A 12,805-nucleotide genomic window follows, 5' to 3' on the forward strand; every position below is an offset into this window, starting at 1 on the left:
TCCGCAATGAGTCTGAGCGGAAGGGTCTCCCCTATCCTCTCCACCATGGGTAGGCAAACTATGGCCCAGGGGCTGGATCTGGCCCAACTGCCTTCTAAATCCAGCCCGCGGACGGTCCGGGAATCAGCATGTTTTTACATGAGTAGAATGTGTCCTTTTATTTAAAATGCATCTCTGGGTTATTTGTGGGGCCTGCCTGGTATTTTTACATGAGTAGAATGTGTGCTTTTATTTAAAATGCATCTCTGGGTTATTTGTGGGGCATATGACTTTGTTCTTTTTTTCAAAATATAGTCCGGCCCCCCACAAGGTCTGAGGGACAGTGGACAGGCCCCCTGCTGAAAAAGTTTGCTGACCCCTGCTCTCCACCCTTGGAGTCTCTCTACCTTTGCAGCAACGCAAGTGGTTAACAGTTAAGGATTTTCAATAACTTGTTTCTCAGGATGCTTCAATAGGTGTCGGGCTGCTGGTGTCCTGCAGAAGGTCCCGGGTTCAATCCCTGGAATCTACAGGTGGGACTAGAAATGTATCCTGCCTGAAACCCTGGAGAGCCGCTGTCAGCCAGTCCAAATCAGTGGTTTTCTCCTGGTGTGGCAGAAGAGGACGGCAGGTGCAGCAGGAAGACTTAAGGACAATCAAAGAAACATTTAAACATTTTGTTATAGTATTGTATAATATAGTATGTTGTTGTTTAGTCGTGTCTGACTCTTCGTGACCCCATGGACCATAGCACGCCAGGCACTCCTGTCTTCCACTGCCTCCCGCAGTTTGGTCAAACTCATGTTGGTAGCTTCGAGAACACTGTCCAACCATCTTGTCCTCTGTCGTCCCCTTCTCCATCAGGGTCTTTTCCAGGGAGTCTTCTCTTCTCATGAGGTGGCCAAAGTATTGGAGCCTCAGCTTCACGATCTGTCCTTCCAGTGAGCACTCAGGGCTGATTTCCTTCAGAATGGATAGGTTTGATCTTCTTGCAGTCCATGGGACTCTCAAGAGTCTCCTCCAGCACCATAATTCAAAATAGTATAGTATAGTATAGTATAGTATAGTATAGTATAGTATAGTATAGTATAGTATAGTATAGTATAGTAGCAATATATATATATGGTTGTATATATGGATATACAACCAGAAACAGTATCCATGCTTCTCTTCAAAAACACTGGCTATTCTACAGTACTCCATGACATATTGTTGTGAACAGGGACTTTCAACTCTGACAAAGAGGAAAGATCAGAAAAGAGAAAGGCTTCTTTGTGTTGATGAGACGAGTTTGTAGGCCCAATGTAAATTAGATTACTTGGCAAAAGCAAGCTCACACTTCTCACTGAGTTTGTATACATACATATACGTAAGGTACATACCTGTATGCCAGAGGCTCGTTTAGAATGATATTTTGGGAATAATTCGTGTTCTTATGTAGCCGTTTTATACTTTCTGGATGTTCCATGGTCATATTATAAAGCAGTTGTGTTGTATGTTATAAATCAAGCACTGCTGGGAGTTACTTCTTTTTGTTTTCCAACTTATTTCTTATCATAAAAAAATCTGGTGTGGCACAAGCAAATTTTGATTCTGAAAGTGTGGCCCAGAGGAAAAAGTTTGAGAACTACTGGTACAGACGATTCTGAGCAAGGTGGGCAAATTGGTCAGATCAGCTACAAGTCAGTTTGCTGTGTTGCCATGAGCAAGGATATTCTCATATATACTCCCTTTTGCGCTCAGATATCCCTCCTTTTGTAAGGGATATAAGGGATGTAAGGGATACCTACAAGAATCCTGGGCACTCATACTTTCCCAGATAGCAGTCAACAAATAGGGCTAAATTCAAGCCTGCCTACTCCAGTAAAAACAGGTTAGGAATTGCAGCCCAGAACACAACATGTTTTCTCGCACACTGTTGTCAAGGAGAGAGAACAGACCACATTTTAGTAATATTTGCATTGTTTCAACATGGGTCTCTTCCTAGTTGGCGGCGACTGCCACTATTTTAGCGCTTGCTAGAGTGTATGGCAATTTATTACTGCTCCTCATGTGACAACGGGGTACAGCTATATGCGCTGCTGGGGAGAGAGTTTTACTTTTGGGGGTCACTTTGATAAAAAAAAATGTCCTGCAAATGTAGGTCTGAGTGGACACAAAGGGGGTTAAACTGGGGAAAGGAGTGCACATGGAAGCATAGGAACATAAGAACAGGATGCTGGATCAGGCCAATGGCCCATCTGGTTGAGATTTATTTTTTTATTTTTTATTTGCAAAATCCCCCCCCCCAAAGACTTCTGCCATATGTCCTGATTTGCCCAGACATTTTACCAATTTCCAACTGCTGTATTCTGGCTATGGCTGGGAAATTCAGGGACTGGACTAAGGAGGAATGGTGGGACTACACCCCCCCTTTCTGAACCTTTCCTAGAGCAGGAGGACAGTATTGATTTAGAACAGTGGTTTGCAGAAGGGCATAGTCCAGAGGGGGAAAGCTGGGAATACTAGAAGAGGAAACGTCAAGAGGCAGAAAGCTGGCAGATTCAGAGTCCTTGGACAGCATTCCTGACCCTTGTCTAAGATTTGATGGGCTTGGAAAGTGATAGAACAGAAAGCGCAATGGCAACAGGCTCAGATTACCTGACAGAGGAGTGATTTAGATTAATGGGGATGGAGGGGGTAAACCTTTACTGGGAGCAACACCATTTTTTGAGAGATATGCATTCCTTTGTCTCTGGTTGTAATTATTAAATAACTTATCTGGCAATAACACTCAGTTGATCTGCTTATTTACTGCCACCCGAAGCCTGACAGGGGCTATACACGACTAGAGGAAGAGTGGTGAAGTTCAGAGCTGGGGGGCAAATACCAGGTGCCTCTGTCTGGCTTTTGGACCTCTCCCCAAGCCACACTCCTCACTCACGTTGCTTCACCCTCCAAGCGCTTTTACCTGGCTGGACTGTGTGCTTGAACTCTGGTAGAGAGGCAGATCCACACCAGACATTGAAAACACAACTGATGCCCATTGAAAGCACGTGTCTTTCCCCAAAGAATCATGGGAGCTGTCATTTCCTCCTAACAGGCTTGTCAGGATGGAGAATAGAGAGGGGTGCGGAAGCTAGCCTACTGTACAAAGTTAGCATTTGCATCCATTGCTCCACCCACTTTCACCCCAGGCCACGCCCACTACTGTGGCCCTCAGAAAGGAATGCGGCCCTCAGGATGAAAAAGGGTTTCCCAACTCTGCACTAGAGTGCAGGGACACAGCAAAGTCTTTTTAGACCCTGAGTTTAGAGGGTCATGTGTTGTGAAGCACACAGTGAATGTTTCTCTGCTTCCTTGACTTCGCCATTTCATTATTATTTTTTACAACTGTTCCTACATTCCTGCTACACTAGAGCAAAACAAACAAACAAAAACCTGTTTGCTAAACCTGATTTTTTAAGAAAGAAGAACCACCCCAAGCTTCTGCTGGCTTAGAAGGGAATGAGTTGCCTCAGGCGCTGTGTGAACACAGGTCTCTGTGGGCCTCAGGAATCGTACAGGGAGGCAATCTTAGACCCGGGACTTAACAGCCTAAAGGGCACCTACAATGTGTAGGTGACTGACTTCACCGACTTCAGATTGCAGTAAGCCAGCCCAGCTGCGTTTGGGGGCTGCTTTGCTCATTCTGCTGAGTGGGGCCCTGGACTTCTGCTCTGAAGTCCTAACTGGAAATGGAAAGTGGTGAGCTGGCTGTGCCAAACATGGTGCCAATCTGAGGTAGGAGGACTCATTCTGGAAGCACTCGCTAGGAAGCACTGCCAGCTCATTGCTTTCCCTCCACAGAATAAAACCATCAAGCACCATTCTTTTGCCCTTGAAAGCCTTATGGTGCTTCAAACCCCTATACCTTCTGCAAATGAACCTGCCCCGATCCTGAGATCATCATCTGAGGCCCTTTTCTGTCTGCCATGCCTGAGGAAAGTCTGGCGGGCTGCAATGAATGAGCAGGGTCTTTTCTGCAGCAGCTCCCCCTTTATGGGGTGCTCTCCCCAGGGAGGCCCAACCTTGTCATCGTTTTTGCTGCCAGGCAAAGACATTTTTGTTCTGCCCCACCAGGTATTTTGGCAGCCCTAGCAATATGTTATAGTAACATTACATTTGTTTTTAATAATACCAATATTTTATTGTTGTATTGTCCCGTCGTCGTCGTCCCCGGTTGTATTGTGCTCTCACTCAGCACACATTTGTGGCTCCTTGAAGTTGTCAGCATGTGACAGCGGCCACACATTGGGAATGGCTTCAGTTACCTGGCTAAACCAGGTGAGAATAGCCAATGGGTCTCAAACCCTCGGTGAGTTAGGGACTTCCTCTGCATGCGAAGACGGGCTCTGGCGGATTGAGCAGACGAGACCAATAGAGCGTGCAATGGTCAATAAGACGTTTTCTGTATGTGGTGTAGAGGGAAGAGAGGGAGAGATGGGCTTATCAACCTGGGAGGGTAGCCCGTCCAGAAGGAAAACTCTGATCCCAAACCTCCGCTGCCTTGTGGGATATCTTCAGGAGAAAAGGCTAAGGAGTGAACCCTAACAAAAATCTGGAGTGGAGTTCCTAAGGCAGTTGGGTGATGCCTTGTACGCCTCCTTCCAGCAACTCCTGCAGCCAAACTGGTGCCAAACGTATTGCTCTGCTTTCCTATAGACCGCTTCAGCAAGGCAGAGATGGGGGACGACGGCGACTTGTTGTCTAGGCAGCCCAGGACCTCCATACACACTGCCCAGGGTTGTGCCCCAGGAAGGTCACTTTATTGCTGCTCACGCAGCGGTTTGGCTTCACCCTGGAGGTGCACTCCATTGTCTCTCGAGACAGAGGGATGCCAACAACAAGGGGCTTTTTCCCATGGGAAGCAACGTACACATTTAATAAACCTAGCCTTCGTCAAGTTAGACTCCCAACACTTTATAAACCACAGGAATGAGACACTCTCATGTGATGCCTAACTCCTTGTCTCTTTTCATTTCCTTTGTCATCTTATCTGTTTACTCGCCACCTGCAAATCTTGCGCTCTCCAGGCCAGACCAGCTGAAACATGTTCCAGAGGCAAAACTTTGCCCTCCTGTCCTGTTCAAGGGATGCTCCTGCTGCTTACAGGAATAGGCTAGAGATCTGGGTGTTTTCTGGGTCAATACCTGCCATATTTAAGTGCTGATACCACATGGATTTTTGACTCTAACTTGGGGGTGTCATGGTCCATAACTTTGGGGGGAAAGTCCAGAGCCACACTCAGGGGAATGAGCCAAGCATGGCAGGGCTGGTATACCACATTTTGAGGGGAAATAAGAATAGAATTGCCGGAAGAAATATCAACAACCTCAGATATGCAGATGACACAACCTTGATGGCAGAAAGTGAGGAGGAACTAAAGAACCTTTTAATGAAGGTGAAAGAGGAGAGCGCAAAATGTGGTCTGAAGCTCAACATCAAAAAAACCAAGATCATGGCCACTGGGCCCATCACCTCCTGGCAAATAGAAGGGGAAGAAATGGAGGCAGTGAGAGATTTTACTTTCTTGGGCTCCTTGATCACTGCAGATGGTGACAGCAGTCACGAAATTAAAAGACGCCTGCTTCTTGGGAGAAAAGCAATGACAAACCTAGACAGCATCTTAAAAAGCAGAGACATCACCTTGCCTACAAAGGTCCATATAGTTAAAGCTATGGTTTTCCCAGTAGTGATGTATGGAAGTGAGAGCTGGACCATAAAGAAGGCTGATCGCCGAAGAATTGATGCTTTTGAATTATGGTGCTGGAGGAGACTCTTGAGAGTCCCATGGACTGCAAGAAGATCAAACCTATCCATTCTGAAGGAAATCAGCCCTGAGTGCTCACTGGAAGGACAGATCGTGAAGCTGAGGCTCCAATACTTTGGCCACCTCATGAGAAGAGAAGAATCCTTGGAAAAGACCTTGATGTTGGGAAAGTTGGAGGGCACTAGGAGAAGGGGACGACAGAGGACGAGATGGTTGGACAGTGTTCTCGAAGCTACAAACATGAGTTTGACCAAACTGCGGGAGGCAGTGCAAGACAGGAGTGCCTGGCATGCTCTGGTCCATGGGGTCACGAAGAGTCGGACACAACGACTAAACAACAACAACAAGAATAGAATTGTTATAAAACAGAATCTTAGAATTGCAGAGTTGGAGAGGACTCTGGTCATGTAATCCAACCCCCTTCAATTCAGTGCATTGAAATCAATTTGCTGCAGCAGTGCTATTGCATTTGACAGAGTACAAATTATCTTACTGTCTAAAGTTTGGAAAGGAAGAGGCACGAAAGCCCTCGCATGCAGAGAAAGACCTCTCGGGCTCAGTATATAGGCAGGCAGGCCTGGCCTGTCTGGATTTTAACTGTGAGCCTTTCATTTAGCCTGTCTGAAATCTTTCACTTGCCTGATTTGCGAAGTCAAGTGTTTATCCTGGAATCAGATATAGAAAAGCTCAGATCAGTGAAGAACCTAAAGTTCTGTTAATCTAGGGAATGAGTGACCTGGTTCTTTGATCTTGCTATGTTCTTCTATCATCTGCTGGCTAAATTTTGGGGCCCTAACACACACAGAGCCTGGTTAATATTTGCAGATTACCTTTGTTTAGATTCTATTACTATGCAATTAGATTGTTGCCTTGCAGGCATGTTTGACTCTCTACGGACAGAAAAGCAGAGTATACAACTGGTAAACGTCTGCTCTGACTGTCTCTATTTAACAGGGAGAATCCTGATTTTCACTGCACTGACTTATCAACGAAACTTTTATTTTTATCACTTACATGATTATGTAGCTTATGTCCATTGTGTTGCCATTACATTATTCCACCCAGTTCGTTTCAATGCAAAAGAAACACAATGGCGACAATTGTGTATCATTTGTGGACTGAAAGCAGCAGCTACGGATATTATTTTCATTCCGTTCAGGGAACAAGTAAGTGATCATAACCAATTTCCCATTTCTGTTTTCATTGGAGTTCTCTGAACTATGAGCTTATTCATGTTTCAGTTTTAAAAAACTTGTTACAAACTTTTATATTAATTGACAATGCCAACGTGTATTTTAAGGTGTGTGGTTTTTTTAGTAAACTGCTTAGAGGTTTTATTTACAATGAAGCAGAATATAGACTTTGTTAAAACAAACAAATTAATTAATAAACAACAAGTTGCCAGTGCTAATAACCTTTCCCCAAAGGCCCAGATAAGCACATATGTCTGTTGGTGGAATAATGTCAATGGAGGAGGCAATAAGAACTCTACAGGAAAGGAATTCCATAATTAGGGCACTATCACCAAAAAGGCCCTGTCTTAAATTCCTGCCAAAGGGGCCCTACATATTTTAGGAACCATTTTTATTCTGAGGGTGGAACGTGCTTTGCAAAAGGGGTGCATTATGCATGGACCTCCTGAAATCTCCCACAGCTATGACAGAGAAACCCAGAGATCTTGGATGTCCTAACCAGAAGTAAGATGGCACTAGGTACGACAGGTGTGTGTGTGTGTGTGTGTGTGTGTGTAGTTTTGCATATCAATAAATGGAAACAGACATCAGGCACTCAACAGGGGGAGGAAAGGGGAAGCACTTACGCACACAAATAACAGAGCTATGTGTTGGGAGATAGAGCAGCAAGATGCAAGCTGGTGTTTTAACACTCATTTCTTTCCAACCAAACAGGACTAGCAGGTGCCTGCCGTAGCCTTCAGCTACTTGAAGAGCAATGCCTTGCCAAAGGCACTGAAATTTCAACTAAAAATGTGGAAATCCCAAGATGGAGAACAATAATGGGAAGGGGGAAAACGACTGAGTTGAAAGAGGAGACACACCTTGATTAGCAAAATCATGGGTGGTTAGCAAATTGCACCGCTCAGGAAACTGTCGTGCTGGAAAAGGCCAGTGAATAGGGAGCCATTCTTTCCAGTTTGGTTGGGGGGGCGGGGCGGGAGAGATGTTCCATAGCTGCCAAGTTTTCCCTTTTCTCACAAGAAAGCCTATTCAGCATAAGGGAATTTCCCTTAAAAAAAGGGAGAACTTGGCACCTATGATGTTCCCCTTCTTTCTCACACCTGCCTCACCCACATTCATAAATCGTGGTCCTTTATTACTGCACTATGCTTCACTGTAGTCTGATAAAAGTGGAAGCTCCCAATATTTTTGCATCTTTTAAATACACTGAAAGCAAGTAGGAAGCTCTACTAAGATAATTTTTAAAAATACACACACACATAGTAAGAATGATGGTGGAAGGGTGTAGGATAGAATTGATAAAAAAAAATCAACTGGCACCACTCAACAGGGAATGCACCGCAGTTGATAATGCTTTGCACAGGTGCAATTGCCTTTCCAGGCATTCGTAAGAGAGACTTAGTGGGCAGTTCTATTGACGGATGCTCCCAGGTAAGTGTATACCAGATAGCAGTCGCTGTCGTATTTGACTTTTAGTGAAAGAGCAAGGAATAGGTACCTTTTCAAGATGCCTCAGACTCTTTCTCTTCCTAGCAATGGAACAATAAGATAACAAGGGAGATAACTGAAGAATAAGTAATAAAGTAATAAATAAGGCTGGGAAGGACGACGGAGAGTCATAAGCAAGAGGGAGGTGGAAAACTAGTTCCCCTCAGGATGTCGCAAAGCCTGCTTACTGATATTTTCCACTTTCATTTGCTACTACTACTACTAAATTATTTACTACTACAAGTACTACTGGTTATTAACTAACTACTGCCAGAGATGGAGCCATGTTGGTTTGTGACAGCAGAACCAACGGAGGCACGGACTAATTTGCAGCGTGATCCTAGCCATGCCTACTAAGAAGCCCCACTTAATTCGATGGGGCTTCCCCCTGGGTAGGTGGAATTAGTAGGATTGCAACCTAATATAATTATTACGCCATAATCTTTCATTGACATGCAACCAATAAATAAATAAATAAATAAATAAATAAATAAATAAATAGCAGCCCTATTACAGCCAGTGACACCATCATCATTAATAACTGTATATCCCCATTCATCTGAAGATCCCAGGGCAGTTAACAGAATAAGTACTATTATGTAATATTATAGATTTTTGGGGCGCAGCTCAGTGTTAAGAGCTGCAATGCATGCAGAAGTTTGCAGGTCATTCCCGGGCATATCTCGGTAGGGCTGGAAGAGACCCCAGGCTCCTGGGGAGCTTCTGCCAATCAGTGTAGGCATTACTGAGCTGGATGGAGCAGTGGTCTGACTCAGTAGTATAAAACAGCTTCCAATGCTCCTTCCTGGTCCCTGCAGCAAGTATGATGGAATCATGGAGGGTAGGCAGTGACCTTTAGCCCTGCCAGCTGTTTGATGTCCCTGCTAGATGCCTGCTGTTCCAGCAGGTGACCAGGAGGAGGAGCTGTGCTATGTTGCCAGGTTTGTCCACACCCTCGATTGCTGCAGGGCAAAGGGCCAAGCAGTCCTCACTCCTGCTCTTGGCAATGACGAATGACAGCCCAAGGAAACAAAGTGCAAGTGGCCATCGACACAGCTTTCCTGGCTTCGTGGTATACTGAACACTGTTTGCACAAAGGCCGTCCAACCAAAATTATTTGGCTGGTCAATCAATCAGGATGCCATTCGGTAGGGACTCTTGACTATTTTTTGTACATTATGCATTGTTTCCATGCATGTGCATGCATGGCGTGCCAGTTTGCTGCATGCAGCAAGCTTTTTTCCCAGTCACCAGCTTTGCTCGGAGAGGCACCGTTCAGAGTTCTATCGCTGCACATTGCACAATGTGCAGGCTGGCTCTCAACTCCAGCCTGCCATTTGCAGGTCAGGGATTACCAGTATGTTATCCTGCCCTTCTCCAAGGAGCTCAGGGCAGCATGCAGGGCCGCCTCCTTTTATCTTCAAGATCACTCTGTAACTTTAAGAAGCAGCGCCTGAGTTTGCTTTTCCTTCCCCATCCCTTAGACTGCAAGCTTTGTTGTTGTTGTTGATTTAAACTGATCAGTAAGCCGGGAACCTTTTTAGCTGCAGAGTGGGGTAGAAAAGATTTAAGTAAATAAATACTAAACCTTGCGAGGTAGGTTCGTTCCAGAAAAAGTGACTGGACCAAGGTCACCCGGTGAGTTTTGTGCCAGAGGTGGAATGTTATCTGCTTATTAAAGCATGCACCCAAAAGCCTGTGAGGCACCTAGCGAGGACTTAAAACATAGCTGCCAAGTTATCCCATTTTTAAAGGGATTTTCCATTATGCTGAATAGGCTTCCTCACGAGAAAAGGGAAAACTTGGCAGCTATGACTTAAAAGCACAGCCAATGGAGGAAAATACTAACTTTATCATCTTATATCACCCTTCAATCATAGTCTCATGGCACTTTATGAAAAACAACACACAAAGTGTAAGAGGGCCTTCTCTGTGGCTGCACTACATTGTGGAGAACTCCCAGGCTCTGGTTTTCCATAGTAGATAATCTCTTATCAGGAGGTCCAGTCTGTACAATGTAGGAATTGGGCCTTTAGTGTTGCAGTACCTGCCCCTTGGAAATTCACCCGTTGTCTTTTCGGTGCCCACTGAACTCCTTCCTCTTTCAACAAACCTTTTCAGCCAATATATTTCCTGGCCTGCATCTGGAATTGTTTTATACCGTACTTACTTGTTGTTTGCTGCCCTGGGCTCTGTTTGGAGGGCAGGATATATATTTGCTCGAGCCACACCAAATTTTTAATTGACAAGAAACACCAATAGAAAAAAAAAAGAAACAACTCCTAGCTGTGCTTGATTTATAACACAGAACACAACTACTTTATAATATGATCACGGGACACCTAGAAAGTATAAAACAATGCACCTACATGAGTCATTCCCAAATTATAATATTGTCTTTGAATCTTCCTGCCACACTTGCCATGCTTTTCTGCAAGGCCAGTGTGGCATGCCACACCCTTTGAGAACCACTGTCCTAGTCTATGCTCAACCCATGATGGCACTGGCTCCCAATGGAGAACCACTCTTCACAGGGTGTGTCCAAAATTGGTGTACCACTAAACAGCTGTTGAACCTCCAGGGCCTCAGGGGTGCCTATAGCCACTGACTCTTGACCAACCACCATTGAGGTTCGGCAGCCATCCCTCCAGTGGAGGAGGCTTCCCCCACCTTCAATAAGTTTGGGTCTGCTGGGCTCTCATTCATTAAGATCTTTGCTGCACCAGGCCAATACCCCATCTAGCCCAGCATCCTGTTCTGCCAGTAGCCAACCTGGTGTCCACGGGAAGCCTGCGAACAGGACGTCAGTGCGGTCGCACTTGTGATTCTCAGCACAAGTGACACCCTGCAGGGGACCTTGGGGTGAAGGGCAAGTATTAAATAAAACAAATTATTAAATAAATTATTAAATAAATTATTAAATAATTAAAAAAAGGTCTGGGGTCCCAACTTGAATAAAATATGGGGGGACACACACAAGATAAGCCTCACCCTGTGATCACGTGATGTGGCACACGCACATCATTTGAACTGCAATACCCATTCAATTTGAATGGCAATTTCTATCAATTGGAGGGAGCGCTGGCCCCCTTCAAATATTTCAGAGGGGGCCTGAAGGGACCTTGGCCCCTAGGCATAGAAGCCAACTCCTAGGCGTCGAGCTCCCTCCATCAAATCTTTCAGGGGGCTACCCCCTCCCCACAAAGTTGAGAATAATTCCCAAATTTTGTGTGCGTGTGCCATGTCATGTGATCGACGATGCGGGGCGGGGCATGCCTGCTCCCTCCCCCGCCCTCGATATTTTATTCTAGTTGGCACCCCTGCCCCCGGGAGTTAATGGTAAGGGCCTGAATGAAACCGGCCCTGGCGCGCGAGACTCGCCCTGGCAGCTTCCTGACGGCTCCCGGGAGCTGTTCCGTGTCCTGCCTGCCTCCTCGCCTGTCCTCCTCCTCCCCGTGCGTCACCGAACCCTCTCAGCTCCCTAGTAGGCAAACAGGTCCCGGGGCCGAGGCTCGAGTGCCCGGAAGGCCGCCTGTGGCGATGCCCCTTTCTCGCTCTCTCTGACTCTGACCGCGCGTCCCTCCGGCTGGCCCGCCGCCCTCCTTCCTCTCAACAAGTCGGAGAAACTTGCTCGACGGGCGGGGAGGGAGGCGGGGGAGGAGGAGAAGGAGGCGGGCCCCTCGGCGCGCGCCTCGCCCGCCCATTGGCCGGCGCTCCGTCGGCCGCTCCAGCTGGAGCCGGGAGCCGTCGGCTGGCTGAGGAGCGCCTCGCGCCTGCCCCTCTCGGAGCGCCGGCCCAGGTTGCGCGTCTTAAAGGGAGCCCCGCGCGCGCAGCTGCCTCTTCACGTCGATCCCCCTCCGAGCGGCCGGCAAGAAGCGGAGCTAAGTGCCCGCCCCGCCTCGTCTCTCCCCTGAGCCGACTGTACAATCCTCGGCAGTGTCCTGAGACTGTATGGTCAGCTCAGGGGCGGCTCGGCCCCGGGATCGCAGCAGCCTCGAAAGCAGCGCCGCCGCCGGACCCGCTCGCCACGAGGAGCGCGCGCCGAGCCCTTCGCCGCCACCAGGGAACCTGCGCGGCCGAAAGAGGGAGCCCGCCAGCGCAGCCCTGCACGACACTTGCACCTATCCAAAGGCCTCCGGGGACCTTCCCACCCACCCAAGCCAGGCCGCCTACCTGCCTGGGTCGGGCGCGCCCACGAGGGAGCCCGTGTACCCGGACGCCGCGCAGAACAGCGGAGTCGCCGCTTCCACGATGACAGCGGAGAAGGAGAAGAAGAGGTAAGAGGAAAGGCGCCGAGGGCGCACCTGGGCGGCAGGGCACCCCCACCCCCGATCCGGCGCCGAAAGAAACC

General features: G+C 47.3%; 1 protein-coding gene across 2 annotated transcripts in view; it reads left to right on the forward strand.

Moving 5' to 3' along the window:
• Nucleotides 1-11,963: 11,963 nt before the first annotated feature.
• EPAS1 (endothelial PAS domain protein 1) overlaps nt 11,964-12,805 on the forward strand; it is a 126,094-nt gene continuing 125,252 nt past the window's right edge. The window contains exon 1 of one of the 2 annotated variants that reach the window (XM_035111182.3): nt 11,964-12,731. In XM_035111182.3, the coding sequence (XP_034967073.2) occupies nt 12,406-12,731 (326 nt within the window). In that variant the 5' untranslated portion in view covers nt 11,964-12,405. The remainder of the gene's footprint in view (nt 12,732-12,805) is intronic. The other variant, XM_035111181.3, reaches the window with a different exon arrangement.

The sequence above is a fragment of the Zootoca vivipara genome, chromosome 3 (genome assembly GCF_965207765.1).
Source record: "Zootoca vivipara chromosome 3, rZooViv2.hap1.1, whole genome shotgun sequence".
NCBI classification, from domain to species: Eukaryota; Metazoa; Chordata; class Lepidosauria; order Squamata; family Lacertidae; genus Zootoca; species Zootoca vivipara.